Source organism: Balaenoptera acutorostrata, chromosome 1 (genome assembly GCF_949987535.1).
Source record: "Balaenoptera acutorostrata chromosome 1, mBalAcu1.1, whole genome shotgun sequence".
In the NCBI taxonomy this organism is placed as follows: Eukaryota; Metazoa; Chordata; class Mammalia; order Artiodactyla; family Balaenopteridae; genus Balaenoptera; species Balaenoptera acutorostrata.
The window spans coordinates 45699320-45717563 of NC_080064.1; the positions used below are offsets into that span (position 1 = coordinate 45699320).

Sequence of the window (18244 nt, forward strand, 5' to 3'; positions counted from 1 at the left end):
CTAAGATCCCGCACATGGCCAAAGCACACACACAAACAAAAAAAACAATGAAGCTTTATTTCTCCTTCTATGTGTGCCTCAGATTGACTGGGACCTCTGCTACCTGTTATCACTAGTCTCACTCCCAGACCTAGAATGATGAAGTAGTTACTGTGGAGAATATCATTGCTGGTCATTGTGGGAGAGACAAAAGAGCTTTGAAGGGTCTCTTGAAGTCAATTAAATGCTCAGCCTAGAATTCAACTACCCTTCATCTCATTGGCCAGAATTGGTCACATGGCCCTACCCAAACAAAGAAGGCCAGGAAGTATATCTTACCATAGGCAGAGAAGGCACAGATCCGGGCATTTCAGTGAGCTGCATTAATGGCTACAAGTCTATTTGCTTCTTTGTGGTGTCATTTTACTTGTTCCTCTCTCTCTTGAACTTCCTGAAAGTGAAAGATAACTCTAGAATTTGATTTGATTCAGGCTCAGTAATTTTGGCAAGCGCACTTCATAGGTTGGTCTATGTGCTTCATATTGCATCATATCAGGAGGCACCATGTTTAATTGTAGTAGATTCTAGCAGTAGTGGCCACCACTCCCTCCCCACTCCCAATTTAGTTGCACCTCCTTACATCCATGCCCTTGGGTAGACCCCTCTTGTTCTGACTCTGGGCTTGGCCATATAACATGATTTGGGAAACAGGACAATAGCAAATATGATACAAGCAGAGACTCAAAGTGTTGGCACTTTGTGGCTGTCCCTCTTTTGCTACTTTTTAGAATGCTGAGACAGGTAAGAAAGTATCATGTGATAACAAGAAAGCTGGCAAATCCAAAATTTGTAGGGTTGGTCAGTGACCCAGGGAAGAGCTGATGTTGCAATACAAGTCTGAAGGCCCATCTGCTGGCAGAATTCTTTCTTGCCCAGGGGAGGTCAGTCTTTGTTCTACTAAGGTCTTCAACTGATGGACGAGGCCCACCCACATTATGGAGGGCAGTCTGCTTTACACAATGTCCACCAATGTTACTGTCATCTAAAAGATACCTACACAGAAGCATCCAGAATAATGTCTGAACAAATATCTGGGCACTGTGACCCAGTCAGTATGATACATAAAATTAACTATCACATATAAATTTCACTAAGACTGTGTTGTGGCTTGAACTGCATCTTCAAAAAGATATGATGAAATCTTAACCCCTGGTACCTGTGAATGCAACCTTACTTGGAAACAGGGTCATTGCAGATGTAATTAGTTAAGAAGAGATAATACTGGAGTAGGGTGCACCTTTAATTCAATATGACAGTGTCCTTATAAGAAGAGGAGAAGACACAGAATATGCATTGAGGGACGATGATGTGAAGAAACACAGAAAGAATGCCATATGACGATGGAGGCTGAAACTGGGGCTATGGTGCCACAAGTCAAGGAATGCCAAGGACTGCCAGAAACACCAGAAGCTAAGAGAAAGGCATGGAACATATTCTCCCTCAGAACTCTGGTAGGAACAAACCCTGCCAATACCTTGATTTCCAACTTCCAGCCTCCAGAACTGTGAGAGAACAGATTTCTATTGTTTTAAGCTACCAAGTTTGTGGTACTTTATTACAGCAGCTGTAAGAAACTAACATAGACTGCATAGATAAAATACTATATTCTAATGCCATTTTTTTTCCTGTGGGTTTATTTTATCAATTGTAATAGAGTTAGGTTCATGCATTTGTTTTCAACATTTTGGAATTGCTTTTTAATTTTAACTTTTGGCTATATTAGTTATTTATGTTTTCAAATTCAAGTTGTATAATAAGATATATTCAGAAAAGTCTTATATCCCCACCCGAATCTGTCCTATCCTGTTCCTTACCTCCCCAAAATATAAAGAAAATCAAATAATATCAATAATGGTTGTCTCTGGGAAGTAAGATTATATGTTTCCTAACTCTTCTCTGAGGTCTTGAAATCAAAACAAAATAAAGAGAAAAAAATAAAAGGACTTGTCCTACAGGGCCCAGTTCAAGTTCCATGAGCTCAAAGAAACCATCCCATAAATACTTTCTCGTTTTTGAACTCATACATTGTTTACTTTCCATATTGCTCCCTTAGCCCTTTGCATCAATCAATCAATAAATTTAAAAATTAATGCAATGATATCTGAAGGGTACTATGTTAGATGCTGTGGGGACACAATGTATTACCAGTTGTTTTCATGTATAGTCACGTCCTTGATTAAGCTGTATACCGAAGCAAAAGCTTTCTTATGACCTACATGGTGGCCATCACTGCTGTCTGATGAACCAAATTCCTACAAAATGTTGAAGAGAAAATAAATAAAAACTGAAACAGATTGATACAAATCCCTTTAATAATAACAACTTCATGTTTAAATAAATATATTGTTAAAAAATAGTGCAAGGGTATTTTGTTATAATTATTAAGAAAGATTTGAGACTGCTATTCCCTCTGCAGAAACACTATGCACAGATGCAAAATGATCAAAGGCTGATACAATAATGAATCTCAAGTAAGTGGCGTGGCCATCACGTGCCTGTAGGGGAAAAATCAATACAGATGATTTAGAATTCTAGTTAACTGTTAAACAAGCAGTTAGCAGAAGAAAGTGTTTGATGCAAGAATAATATTCTAAATATATAATGATTTATAAGATATAATGTTCAGAAGAGAAGCCAGCCACATGTAACGGTACAGTTATTCTGATATGTAGCAGCCAAATATCAGCCTTGGTTTGAGGAAGAACATCAGGTGGAGCTAAAAATTGCACTGTACAATTCTGATTAATTTTTTAAAATTAATTTATTTTATTTATTTATTTTTGGCTGCTTTGGGTCTTTGTTGCTGCGCATGGGCTTTCTCTAGTTGCGGCGAGTGGGGGCTACTCTTTGTTGCAGTGCGCAGGCTTCTCATTGCGGTGGTTTCTCTTGTTGCGGAACACGGGCTCTAGGCGCACGGGCTTCAGTAGCTGTGGCACAAGGGCTCAGTAGTTGTGGCTCGCGGGCTCTAGAGTGCAGGCTCAATAATTGTGGCACACGGGCTTAGTTGCTCCGTGGCATGTGGGATCTTCCCAGATCAGGGCTCGAACCTGTGTCCCCTGCACTGGCAGGTGGATTCTTAACCACTATGCCACCAGGGAAGCCCTGATTAATTTTTTTAAAGTGTTTTTCTGAAGTATTTTTCATAATTAAGAGATATCATTTGTTGGATGATGCCTCAGAATACACTACCCTGAATATTACTATACTTTTACATTTATATAAAAATGTAAAAAAATGTCTCTGAAAAGCAATTTGGCAGTATATATAAGAAGTTATAAATATGTCTATACCCATGGACCCAGTAATTCCATTCCTTGAAATTTAATTTTAGAAAATAATTAAAAAGGTGAACATTGTGGTAGCAGGAACAGGCATAAGATGTCCCCTGTAGTATTAGTTATAATGACAGAGAGAGGAAAAAGGAAATCAGTTAACATCTGTCTATCTGCATACACTTAATTTTAAAATTATAATTATGAAGCTTTTGATACAATATTAAATTTTTAAAAGATACAAATTTTTTCATACATACTATTGTAACTATGTAATGCATCTGGTTAACAACTAGAAGAAAATAAGTATAGTAAAAGCTGTTGTGACAGGGTACTAAACTTTGGGTGATTTACAGCCTTCCATTCCCCCTTACTTTTCTCCAAATGCTCTATGATGCTGCATCCCTCCCTGATCCACAGTGAGTCCTGAAACAAAATACTCAGCAAAGGCTTACTAACCATAACCCATTAATAAATATGGAGAAATATAGGAAGATAAAATTCAGTCTAATTAATCATTTTTCTGCTCCCCACCGGCCTCCCCAGTCATTGGGCACACTTAGGTGGTAGAGAAGATAATTAACAGGATTCAAAAACTCCTACAGAAGCATTTGAAACACCGATTTCATAGCAGCTGCCAGTAAGTTGTGAAGAAGGAAACCTAATGGACAAAGTACTCTTTAACCCTTATTTAGAGACACCTTAGTTAAATAAACACTACCACCTAAAAAGCACATATTCACAGTTGTTTGGCTTTTTGTGTTTGTCTAAAACCAGGGCCTGACAAACTAGCAGGAACAGAGAAACTCCTGATGAGGCAGCAGCTTCCTCATCAATGGGCATTCATTCCACTTGACAAGCAAAGCCCAATGGAATGTTGTTGGAAAATGCTGGTTCTCTTTTCACCTCATCTCTCTTTGGCTTATTTGTTGCTGATCCTATGCTCCAGTTCCCTTATCTGAATCTCCCTTGTCCTTTCATGCTTAAATTAACATCCGATTTTGGCATCTCAACCTTTTTTGATTCCTATTCTATAAGGCCTACAGAATCAAATGAAAGGAAAGCAAGTACATACTTCAAAATAAATGAATAAACAAAATAAAACAAAAACAAGTGAATTCTGTTCTATCCTTGCTGTCATATTATTATTATGCTGTCATATATTATTGAGAATAACCTTCTCTATTGGTTGATGAGACAGAACCTATAATATTATGAGGGTATTTATTAACTTTATGACTATGGAGATAGGTTTAAAATTTAAATACGTTGTGCTGGCTAAAGATAATGTTTATCTCTTCAAAGTATATTTACTTACCATAATTTCTTCATTTTGAAGCTGCCCCTCTGTATGTACCAGATCTAAAACACAAATTCAACAGAATTGAGGTAGGGCTCAAAATGCATGAGGACATATTGAAATTTATATTCAGCAACACATGGTATCTGGTAAACTATAGTCAGACCAGATTTACCAGTGTTTTGGGGTTAAAATTCAATATAAAAATAGAGATATTTGATATAAAAGGTATGAAAGATAAACTATGAGCTATAAAACATCTCTAGTGAGTATAAATAAAAGTAAATGTAAATTACAGTAAAGGAATATAAAGTGAAGAATTGATAAAATGTGAAAGTCCTTTTTAAGGATCAAGTTACTAAGAGTAATTGCAGGCTTGAAAGGAGCCATCTTACCATTCTCATGGGTACTGACTAGGGCTCAGCTTCTCACAATGAATTTTCACTGTGATGCTGAGTTACGCCACCCATGAATTGATCTTTTCTGGTGTCCAGCTATAGAAAACCTTTACTTGTTTAATTTTAGGACAGATTAACTTATCTGGTCATGAGTTAATCACATCAAACATTCTTCTGGAAACATGAAATATTTAATTGATATAATAATGTCAACATTATTTAGAAATTAATTTTGTTTGTATCAAAATAGTGTACATAATTTTAAAAGGCATGTAGTACAAAAAAGGGAAGTTTCTGGGAAGTAAGATTATGTATGACTTTCTTTCTGTTTCGTAACCTTTCTCTGAGGTAATGAAAAATAGTAATTCCCTGCTTGACCCCTTTTCCTCCAGTCCTGCTCCCTAAAGGTAAATGTTTTCAACACTTTAAGCTGTTTTTCCTGGAATTATGTTTTATACTCCTTTTCTTGATTTATCAATTTTTTACTGACTTTATATTACGGTAGGTAAAATTTATGTCTCTTGGACCAATATTCTCTTCCTCCCCCTCCTGCAAATTTTCCCTCCTACCATCCTCTCAGTTTTGAAATCAATACTTGATGGTTATACTATTATCTATATAAACATTATTTACTGCTGAAATAAGTAATAAATTGTGACACATTTTCTTTCTTAGACAACTCCTCCTCTACTAGAGGTTAATAATAACCTCTTCTTTCATTTGCTTCATTTTTTTAAATTATGAAAAATTGGAAAATCTCAAACATACATAAAAAGGACAGGATATAACTCCTATATATACCCACAATCTTGAATTTGCAATTACTAACATTTCACCATACTTGATTTATCTAATTTTTTTTGCTAAAGTATTTTAGAGAAAGTCTAAGACATCATGACATTTTACCTTTAAATATTTGGTTATCTATCTCTAAATAAGAATATTTTCTTATATAACTACAATGCCATTATCATACTACAATAAAAAAATGCTTTAATATAATACCCAGTCCATATTCAAATTTCCCCATTGTCCCCCTAAATGTCTTTTTATAGTTGGTTTATTCAAATCAGAATTAAGTCTCTTTTAATCTTGAACTGCTTTCTCTCCCACACACACATTTTTTTCCCCACACCACTGACTTATTGAAGAGACCAGGTCAGTTGTCCTGTAAAATGTCCCACATTTTCTCATATTGCCTTCTCGTCGTTTCATTTAATTTGTTCTCTATCCCCTTTTCCTACAGATTGGAATTAGAGCTAAAGGCTTCATTATATTGAGGTTTTAAGGCCTTCATCATAAGTCTGGTGATTTTTGGCTTCTGTTACTCATGAATAGATCATTTGAAAAATGTGCATGAGCCAGACTCATTGACTACTGGACTTTGATAGGGTAACCAGGAATGAGCTAGCCTGTGTCAGTATCCATAGATCTTCTGGGACCATTCAGTTTCTCCAAAGATGAATCCTCCAATCTGTGGCTGGGGCTATATCCCTGGTTGCTGAACAGAGCACAGGAAGGAGGCTGGAGTTCCCACCACTCATTATGTAGGCTTCCACTTAAATCCCTTGTTTTCCACTCTGTGTCTCACTCACTCTCTTTACTATGCCTGGTCTCCCTGAGTCCTGAGCCTCAACATTCAATGTTCCTAGTCACCTCTTGGGGGTGGTTTGTGGGAGGAAAGACTGGTCACTAGCTTTATAGGGTAGGAGAAGGTACCTAGGATCCTTTTTAATATATATATACATATATATACTTTGTATATAGATGTTCAACTAATCACCTTTGTTTTCTGGACCATGCCTCACTCACACTTTCCATGGTAACTTTGCCTTCAAGTTCTAGCCCTTTCTGGGATTCTGTTGGATAAACTGGTTTGCTTCTCAGTTGATATTCTCCTCGGCAGGTACTTAGGTTATACTCTATTCTGCTACAGAAGTTACTACTCCTTCATCTGCTTCCTCTCTTCCATAATATATATTGATCTCTCACATCTGTTTTGGTTTCTTGGCTTTTTGTTTGTTTTTATTTTTTGCCCTTGTAGATTTATGCCTCTTTTTATTCCTTTATTATTATTTTCATGGTATTTTGGGAAGGAACGGAGATAGACATATGAAGGCAATATGCTGTTTTTAACTAGAGGCTACCAATTCTGTTGATGATATTTAAATAGTACCATTAATCAGGAAGGACGGAAAGATGAAAAACTAATATTTATGTTTGTCTACCATATGCCAGACACTGTGTTCTCAAAAACTTTAAATAGTAGGTATCATCTCCATTTTTTCAGATAAGGATACTGAAACTCAGAAAAATTAAGTAACATGCTAACAATTACATAACCAGTAAGTGAAGAAGTATCTTTGTATTCAAACCTGGGTTTTCTAGGCTCTAAATATGTCACAAGAATCATTCAAGTCATGTTTATTCACCAAAATGCAGCCCAGTTGGAAATACAGAGTAAAGGACAATTTTCTACTTCCTCATGATCAGAACCACATTGGCGAAACAGCACATACCTCTTTCAATCCACTGCTCAAAATCAACTGGCTCTTTAGAAGTGCTCTTTTCAATCCTCAAGGTCCGCACTGACATTGTAAATAAACAAAATAAAGTGTTAATTATCTACCTAATTCTATGTTGCTGTCCCTATATTGCTTTTTTCCTTTGTCTGAGACCGTCAGGCGTTGGTGGGACTGCACAAAGTACTGGGATCAGGAACAACATGTTCTGAAAATCACTCACTCACTCTGTTTTTTCCATAAGTCCCTATGGTAAAATCCAGACTGTGTAACTGTAATCGTACAAGTGTTTGCAAGAATACAACACAAAACTAGTAGGGCCTTTCTGCATTTGGAATCATCTAGTTTTCGGGGGGTTTTTTTGTACACTGGTAAATAATACCATTAGTGGTCTTGATCATAAAACTTTATGGAGAAACTACTATGAGTCAGACATATTCATTGACTCTTGACTTCACTCTTAGGAGAACGGTATTATTAACTTACTTTACTGACGAGGAAACAGGCTTAAAGAAATCAAGCAACTTAGAGAAGTCAGGTGAAATGTTCAATGATATAGAGCTAGTAAGTGCCAGACTGGAATTCAGACTTTAGGTCTGACTCCAGAGCCTTCACAATTAATGACAGAAGACAGAATGCAGTCATCTTCCTTCTGCACTGGTTTTTTTCCTTTACCCCTAAACCAGTTCCCTTCACCCCAAATCCATTCTTCCCCTTCTCTGTTCTGTGCCCTGCGGGGAGGACCCCGGGGGCTGCTTCACCTGGACTCACTTGCCCACTGACTACTGGTTGTATTTGGCCAACTGGAGGCACTGGAAGGAAATTGAAGAGCAGTGGGGAAGTGACATCAGGTTGTATTTCCTCCGCGCCCTTCCCATTTCAGTGCCGTGTCTGACAGTTGTTATGTCCGTTCATGGTTACAGCTCCTGTTGGGCAGGCTCTTATGCATGGGCTCCAGCACTCACTGGGCTCCACCAATACTATTTCCTTCCCTTGGTCCAGGGGAGGTAATGGCTTACTGCTGTAGCCACTTTCTGGGTGTCTCACCATCCCTAGTTTGTTCCCTTAACCCAGGCCATAATTCTGTAAGTAGTCCCATCAATAAGGTCTCTTCATTTGAGTCATCTGGGATATATCCTGTTTCCTGCCATGATTTTGTCTGACATACTTTATCCTTAAATAAACAAAAGACAGGATTAGGATGATGTTCCAGTGGGAGATATTCTTCCTAAATCCCTCAGAAAATGCCATTATTAATAAAAGAATCAAAATTACCAAATGCAAATAATCAGGGTTATCAGATTTTCAGAAATAATTTGACAGAGAACCCCTAGTCAAAAGAATCTGGAATAAAGATGTCAAGAAACCTAGTGTTCTGGCAAGCTGGCTTCTTATATTCATAACACGGTCTTTTGCCAAAGGCTTTCACGTAGTAAATTGCATGGAAATTATGATGTCCTTTGGAAGGGTTTCAAATTTGCAGTTTCAGAGAGGCTAACTGTGTTCAAGGCAGTTAACCCATACTCCCCACCCATCAACCCCAGCAATAAAACTGGATTCCATGCGGTAAAAAAAAATTAGTGTTTTGCCAAAAGTTTACATATGTGTCTTCTGCCTATGGAAAATCTGAAAGATGATGAAAATTAATGAAATGAAGTGAAATGAAAATATCATGCTTACCAAAGTAACTCTGGATTAAAAGCCTTTCAATCCTTACATGTTTGTGAAAACAAATAATGAACTCTTGGGGAAACATTCCCGTGGTAGTCCAAAATGTTTCTGGATTTCTATTGTTAATTTTAAAGAAAAAGAGAAAAGAATAGCCAAATGTTTAGAAATGTTTAATCACAAAATTCTAGTGAATAACTATTTAAAAAAATAAACGACCACTGGATTCTTGCAACCCCTTTCTTTTTTTTTCTTTTTTAAATATTTATTTATTTATTTGGCTGCACCGGGTCTTAGTTGTGGCACATGGGATCTTTATTTGCGGCATGCGGGATCTAGTTCCCTGACCAGTGATCGAACCTGGGCCTCCTGCGTTGGGAGCGCAGAGTCTTAACCACTGGACCACCAGGGAAGTCCCACAACCCCTTTCTAACTGTTCACTCTACCTCTAATCTCTCCCCAACTTTAATAATTCTTTACTACTACCAGATATATTTTTTAAAAAATGGAACTGATGTCACTCTTGTGTAAAAGCAGTGACCCCTTATTGACTATGAAACTAAACTCCTCAGTATGGCATTTTATGACCCTGTACAATCTGGTCCCATCATTAAGTATATCGTCCCCCATCATGATATCATCTCCCATTATCGTTGGACCAATTAAAATTCTGCAAACATGTCATGTAGGCTCATGCCTCTGTGCCTTAGTCCATGAGGTTCTCTTGACCTAAAAAGCCCTTCTTCCCGTGCAAAAGTTTATTCACTTTTTGGTCACATCTCTCTAACCCCAACAAATCACAATAACTTTCTCCCTCCTTTGCACTCACCTCACACACAGCATCCATTTTTACATTAGCACTTTTCTCTTGTGTTTTTATTGCTCCAGCTACACCCTCTTTAAGTCCAGCCACTTTCTCTTAGTCACCTTTATATCCCCAGCAACAATCACAACGGCTGACCCACAGCAGATACACAACAGATGTTTGTTGAAAAAAATTAAAACATGCACTCAATGTGGGTCATATACTATGTAAAATTACATATATACCTAGACACACACACACATATATAGTATTGACTACAGAAATAATCACTTCTATTTTAATTATATAAGGTTTTTCTTTCTTTTTTGGAGGTAAAATTTACCTACAGTGGAATTTCTCTTAAGTGTGCAATTCAAAGTTTTGATAAATGTATATGCTTATGTAACCAATATCGCAAGGTAACCAATACCCTAATCAAGATAAAGAACATTTCCATCACTCTAGAAACTTCCCTTCTCTTCCCTCCAAACAACCTCCCTTATGCAACCACTGCTCTGATTCCTATCACCATAGACTATGCTATAGCTTGTTTTTTATTTTTTTTAAATTAATTAATTTATTTATTTATTTTTGGCTGTGTTGGGTCTTTGTTTCTGTGCGAGGGCTTTCTCTAGTTGTGGCAAGCGGGGGCCACCCTTCATCGCGGTGCGTGGGCCTCTCACAATCGCGGCCTCTCTTGTTGCGGAGCACAGGCTCCAGATGCGCAGGCTCAGTAGTTGTGGCACACTGGCTTAGTTGCTCTGCAGCATGTGGGATCTTCCCGGACCAGGGCTCGAACCCATGTCCCCTGCATTGGCAGGAGGATTCTTAACCACTGCACCATCAGGGAAACCCTGTGTCTTTATTAAGAAATCTTTGCTACTTCATTGTCACAAAAGTACTTTCTTAGATTTTCTTTTAGAAACTTAATTATTTTAGCTTTGAATTGAGTTCTATTATCCATATTGAATTAATTTTTGTGTTTAGTATGAGGTAGGGGTTGAGGTTTATTTTTATCCACATGTTTATTCAGTCGTTCCAGCAGCACACGTTAAAAAGACTTCCCTGGTGCCGCAGTGGTTAAGAATCTGCCTGCTAATGCAGGGGACATGGGTTTGATCCCTGGTCCAGATAGATCCCACATGCTGCGGAGCAACTAAGCCCATGCACCACAACTACTGAGCCTGCGCACCACAACTATTAAAGCCTGTGCGCCCTAGAGCCCACATGCCACAACTACTGAGCCCGTGTGCTGCAACTACTGAAGCCCATGCACCTAAAGTCCGTGCTCCGCAACAAGAGAAGCCACCACAATGCGAAGACCGTGCACCACAATGAAGAGTAGCCCCTGCTCACCACAGCTAGAGAAAGCCTGCGCACAGCAATAGAGACCCAATGCAGCCAAAAAAAAAAAAAAAAACAACTTTCCTTTTCCTATTGAATTACCTTAGTGTCTTTTCCTAAAATTAATGGACTGTCTATGGGTGTATGTACTTCTGCCCCTCCATTTTATTCCATTGATCTGTTTCTGTATCCTTAGCCTTTTGTCAAAAAGTAATTGACTTTATATGTGTGGGTCTATTTCTGGGCTCTCTAGTCTGTTCCACTGATCTATATAGATCTATCTTTACAAAAATGCCTTGCTGTTTTGATTACTGTGTATTTATTTTAAATCTTGAAATCAGATAATTTAAGATTTCTTCTTTTCAAAATTAGTTTGACAAGATTAGTTTGCATTTCCATACACATTTCAGAATCAACTTGCTAATTTCTATGTAAAAGTTTATTGAGATTTACTGAATCTATAGGTCATTTAAGGGAGAAACTGCCACTGTAACAATATTGAGTTTTCCAATCATGAATATAGTATATCTTTTCATTTACTTAGTTCTTTAATTTCTCTCAGCAACATTTTATAGTTTTGAGTGTAAAGGTCTTGCATGTCTTATTAAATTTATTTTTAACTATTTAATGTCTTAAATGCTAATGTAATTGGAATTTTTTAAAATTTCATTTCCTAAATGTTTCCTACTAGTATATAGTAATACAATTGATTTTTGTGTATTGACCTCGCTAAATTTACTTATTAGCTCTAGCAGTTTTTTGCAGATTCCTTAGGGTTATGTAGATTCACATAATCTGTGAACAAAGGCAATTTTTTTTTTAGTGGCCAATAGCTCTTGCTTTACACACACACACACACACACACACACACACATCCCTGGAGAAACTGAAACTCAAATAAATATTATGAATAGTTCAAAAGGCTACTTGGTTACAAGATATGTAAAGAGGACTCATTCCAAAACTTAGTTTTCCTTGTTGCCATCTGGAAGAGGAAAGCTCTTTGGGGAAATACCATAAGGGTGCATTTTGATCATTATCCTCATTATAATATGTCTACTAATTTTCTTTAAAAAAATTTTTTTTAAATTTTATACAATTTTAAAGGTTACTTTGCTTTTACAGCTATTACAAAATATTGGCTGTATTCCCCATGTTGTACAATACATCCTTGAGCCTATCTTAAACCCAATAGTTTCCCCCTCTCCTCTCCCCACTGGTAAACACTAGTTTGTTCTCTAGATCTGTAAGTCTACTTCATTTTTTGTTATATTCATTAGTTTGTTGTATCTTTTAGATTCCACAAATAAGTGATATCATACTATACTGAATAAAGATAACTTTGCTTTCTTTCCAATCTTTAAGACTTCTATATCTTTTCTTGCCTTATTGCATTGTTTAAGACCTCCAGGACAATAGTGAATAGAAATGGTGAGAACAAACATCCTTGATTTGTTTCCAATACTGGGGGGAAGCATTTTTTTTTAACCGAACATAGTTGATTTACAATATTATATTAGTTTCAGATGTACAGCACAGTGATTCACTATTTTTATAGATTATACTCCATTTAAGGTTATTACAAAATAATGGTTATATTTCCCTGTGTTGTACAACAGGTGTCCCCAACCCCTGGACCACGGACCAGTACCGGTCTGCAGCCTTTTAGGAACCAGGCCGCCCAGCAGGAGGTGAGCGGTGGTCAAGTGAGTGAAGCTTCACCTGCCGCTCCCCCTCGCTTGCGTTACTGCCTGAACCACCCCCTCCCCAACCCCTGGTCCGTGGAAAAATTGTCTTCCACAAAACCGGTCCCTGGTGCCAAAAAGGCTGGGGACCGCTGCTGTACAATATACCTTTGTTGCTTATCTATTTTGTATGCAGTAGTTTGTATCTCTTAATCTCATACCCCTATCTTGCCCCTCCCCACATCCCTCTCCCCACTGATAGCCACTAGTTTGTTTTCTATATCTGTGAGTCTGTTTCTGTTTTGTTATATATACTCATTTGTTCTATTGGGAAAGCATTTATTTCACTATTACGCTGAAAATTTTTAGTAGATGCCTTTATCAAACTGAGAAAACTCCCTTCTCTTTTTAATTTTTTGAGAGTTGTTATCATGAATGGATGCTGAATTTTGTCAAATGATTTTTTGGAATGATCATATGATTATTTTTCTCCCTTGTTCTGGCAATATGGTAAATTACACTCAATCTGTATTCCTGTGATGTGGTGAATATGCCAATCTTGCATTCTTATGATAAACTCCATTAGCTGAATTCAATTTATAAGGCTTTTTGTGTCTATGTTTACAAAGAATACTGTTCTGTAATTGTCCTTTCTTGTAATGTCTTTTGTCAGGTTTTGGTATCAGGGTTACGCTGTTCTCATAAAACAATCTGGGAAATGTTTCTCCTCTATTTTTGAAAGGGTTTCTGAAAGATTGGTACTATTTTTTCTCTAAATATTTTATATAATTTAATTTCTATAATCAATATAAACTATTCAAATTATTAAATTTCATCTTGTGTCATTTTTATAGGTTGAGTTTTTCAAGGAATCTGTCCATTTCATCTAAGTTGTCAAATTTATTAGCCTAAATCTGTTCTTGATATTGACTATTGTTTTAGAATCTAGTGATATTGCTTCTTTCAACTCTGGTACTAGTAATTTGCATTTTCTCTTTTTATTTTAGTCAGTCTTGCTAGAGGTTTATAACTTTTATAAACCTTTTCACATAGTCAACTTCTGGCTTTGATAATTTTTTCTATTTGTCTATTTTCTATTTCATTGATTTCTGCTCTTACCTTTGTTATTTATTGTCCTCTACTTTCTTTTGGTATAATTTGTTCTTTGTTATCTAGCTTCCTAAGGGAGAAATTTAATTACTGGTTTTAAAACATTCTTTTTTTTTTTTTTTTGGCTGTGTTGTGTCTTCGTTGCTGCATGCGGGCTTTCTCTAGTTGTGGCAAGCAGGGTCTACTCTTCATTGTGGTGCATGGGCTTCTCATTGCAGTGGCTTCTCTTGTTGCACTGCATGGGCTCTAGGCACGTGGGCTTCAGTAGTTGCAGCACGTGGGCTCAGTAGTTGTGGCGCACGGTCTCTAGGGCACACAGGCTTCAGTAGTTGCGGTGCGTGGGCTCAGTAGTGGTGGCATGCAGGCTCAGTAGCTCTGCAGCATGTGGGATCTTCCTGGACCAGGGATTGAACCCATGTCCCCTGCATTGGCAGGTGGATTCTTAACCACTGTGCCACCAGGCAAGTCAGAATATTTATGTATTTATTTATTTATTTGGTTGTGTCAGGTCTTTGTTGCGGCATGCAGGACCGTTATTTGTGGCATGCGGGATCTTTTAGCTGTGGCACGCAGAATCTTTAGTTGTGGCATGCGGGATCTTTAGTTGCAGCATGCAGGATCTTTAGTTGCAGCATGCGGGATCTTTAGTTGCAGCATGCAGGATCTTAGGTGCGGCATATGGGATTTTTAGTTGCAGCATGTGGGATCTAGTTCCCTGACGAGGGATGGAACCCAGGCCCCCTGCACTGGGAGGGTGGAGTCTTAGCCACTGGACCACCAGGGAAGTTCCCATCTGTCAGTTTTTGCTTTATGTATTTTTAATATCAATTATGAGGTCAATGTACATTTAGATTGTTATTTCTTCCTGAAGAATTGATATTTTAACATTATAAAATGTCCCCTTTATATCTGGAAATACTCCTTATCTTATATTTTACTTTGTCTGATATGACTATAGCCACAGCCACTTTCCCATGCTTACTATTGATAGCGTGCATCTTTTTCATCCTTTTATTTTCAACATATTCATGACTTTATATTTAAAGTACATCTCTTGCAGACACCATATACTTGGGTCTTTCATTTTTACCCAGTATAACCCTCTCTGCCATTTAATTGAAGTGTTTAGAATACTGGCATTTTATATAATTATTGATACGGTTGGGTTTAAGTCTTGCTATTCATTTTTTATTTGTCCCTCCCATCTATTTTTTCTTGTACCATTTCTCCTTTCCTACCTACTTTTTTTAAAAAATATTTATTTATTTATTTTGGCTGTGCCGGCTCTTAGTTGCAGCACGTGGGCTTATAGTTGCAGCATGCAGACTTCTTAGGTGCGGCATGCAGAATTTTTTGTTGTGGCATGTGAACTCTTAGTTGCAGCACACATGCGGGATCTAGTTCCCCAACCAGGGATCGAACCCATGCCCACTGCATTGGGAGCGTGGGGTCTTACCCACTGGACCACCAGGTAATTCCCTCCTTTCCTATCTACTTTTGAGTGAATCAAAAAAAGTTTTAATGCTGCTTAATTCCTTTATGAGTTATTTAACTATACCTCTTATTTTTAGTGGCTGCTCTCAAGGTTATCAAACCTCATGACAGTCAATTTGCACTGAACTCCACTTTTGTGCCACTGTTTTAATATATTTTATACACACATATATAATAAATCCCACAATACAAACTGTTTTTTCCCATTAAGTGGTTAGTTGCCTTTCAAAAATATTAAAAGAAAAGATAGTCTTTTATATTTACTGAAATATTTACCATTTCCAATGCACTTACTTTCTTCCTGAATGTTTGAATTTCCATCTAGTATTTTATCATTTCAACCTGCAGAACTTTCTTTAGCATTTCCTGTGATGCAAGTCTGTTTGTGGTAAGTGAAAAGTCTTTCTTATATCCTATATTTTTTAGTGATATTTTAACTAGACACAGAATTCTGGGTTGACAGTTTTCTTATTTGTTTGTTTCTCTTTTTTCCCCAGCATTTTAAAGATACGGTTCCATTGTCACCTGAATTCCACTGCTTGTGATGCAAAGTTGGCTGTCACTGGTACCACTGTACTCCTGTATGTAATGTATTTTTTTGCTCCAGTTGTTTAAAAATTTTCTCTATCTTTGTTTTTCAGCAGTTTGGCTATGATGTGGTCTCTTATTCATCCTGCTGGGGGTTTGCTGAGTTCCTAGGATCTGTAAGTTGGTATTCTTTAATAAAACTGGGGAAAATTCAGCCAAAAAGTAGAAACAATTCAGATATCTATCAACTGATGAATGGGTAAATAAAATTTTCCATATACATACAATGGAATTATTTGGCAATAAAAATGAATGAAGCACTGATACATGCTACAACATGGATGAGCCTTGAAAACATGTAAGTGAAAGAAGGCAGTCCAAAGACAACATATATATTATTCCATTGATATGAAATGTCTGGATAAGCAAATCTATAGGGACAGAAAGTAGATCTGTGGTTGTCTAGGGCTCATGGGGATAGGGGATGACAATGAAAGTGTGTGAGGTTTCTTTTTGGGGTGCTGAAATGGATTGTGCAGATGGCTGTGTAACTCTGAATATGCTGGAAGCCACTGAATTGTATGTCTTAAATGGTTGAATTTTATGGTATGAGAATAATATGTCAATAAAGGTGTTACAAAAAAAAGAAAAAAACAGAATCCAGGTCTCTAACTCACAATTCTTGATTTTTTTTATACTATGCTTACTATTTCATAATTTCTTTTTATTTATATTTATATGGTTTAAAATTTTATTTATTTAAATAAATTAAACAATATTTACTTGCCCTATGTGTTTTCTTGGGTGCTTTTAATGAACATGATCAATGCAATGACATAAAGATATGTAGAGATGCACTTGGATTTTAAAATAACATATAACTGAATTCCTGTAATTAAGTAATATGAAGTCATCAAAATAGTAGTTTCCTTTAAAAGAAGACCTTATAGCCATTGACTGTTCAACATCTATCATCTCATGTGATAATAAAAAAAGTCATGTAATTTTTTCACAACTCTGAGGTAGTCAGGGAAGGCGGTATTATTCCCATTTTTCAGATCAGGAAACTGAGGCTCAAAGAATAACACATATATTCTTAGCCCAAAGTAACACACATAGTTCACTTACCCAGGAATTTTAACTGTGAATCTCTCATTCTTTTACATTATGCCAAAGGAACCAATTCTTTCTCTCTTCTACTTTTTCTAACTCATTATTTTTCTTGTGTAGAATTTTTCTCCTTTTTCATTGACACGTTAAACACCAGGGGTCAAAAGTAGAGTCAAGAGGAAGTAGAAATATAATCACTTTTTAAAACTCTATTTCTGAGGAAATTGAGAATTGGGAGCACTATCCATTAGGGGCAAATTTATAGCACTGTTTTCTCCGAATAATTCTATTGTTACTTCCATTTAGATAAATCAACTTATGAGCAGAGAATAAATTTTACTATCTACTATATAAAATCTAATTGTATTTGTTGGAAATGCATATGAATTAAAAGTCTCTGACGTGCTCTGTTCAGTTATCGGGTCAGTAACTACTTTACTCCATATAGTTTTCTGTATTAAGGGTCTTTGTCTAATCTAAAAAATATTATGTACTTATTCATTAGTATAGACTGATAAAGTCTAAAATATTATGTTACATATAACAACCAATTTAATGATCTATAAACATATTCCCTTGAAAGAAAGGTCACCAAAAGGGTGTAAGGTAAATTGATCTTGCCTTGAAAATTTGATTTATCTCCAATCAAAGACAAGGAGTATTTTTGGAAAGATCTCTATTTCTGGCAAACGATTTAAGGTAAATCTCTATAGGTCTGTGATCCTCATAGCAGTTCCCACATTTATATCTCTACTCTAAGGCAGAGTGAGATAAATAACTATTACCTGAATTTCAGAAAATAAAAAACTAAGAAGGATTAAGAGGCACATATATTAAGTTTTTTATTCAAACCTTAAGTTTTAGAAACTGGGAGTTAGAAGACATGAGTGTTAGTTTTGATTCTGACACTTGCTTATCTGTATGATTTTGAGTAAGTCATTTTACCTCTGATCATTTTTTTCGCCGTCT

General features: G+C 36.7%; 1 protein-coding gene across 15 annotated transcripts in view; it reads right to left on the minus strand.

The window, feature by feature from the left end:
• Nucleotides 1-2333: 2333 nt before the first annotated feature.
• Nucleotides 2334-18244, minus strand: part of IFT25 (intraflagellar transport 25) — a 33516-nt gene continuing 17605 nt past the window's right edge. For 14 of the 15 annotated variants that reach the window (XM_057549154.1, XM_057549146.1, XM_057549116.1 and 11 more), the window contains 4 exons: nucleotides 9212-9318; nucleotides 7529-7597; nucleotides 4630-4673; nucleotides 2547-3424 (listed from right to left, as the gene is read on the minus strand). In XM_057549154.1, coding sequence (XP_057405137.1) covers nucleotides 3254-3424; nucleotides 4630-4673; nucleotides 7529-7597; nucleotides 9212-9318 — 391 coding nt within the window. In that variant the 3' untranslated portion in view covers nucleotides 2547-3253. The other variant, XM_007164419.3, reaches the window with a different exon arrangement.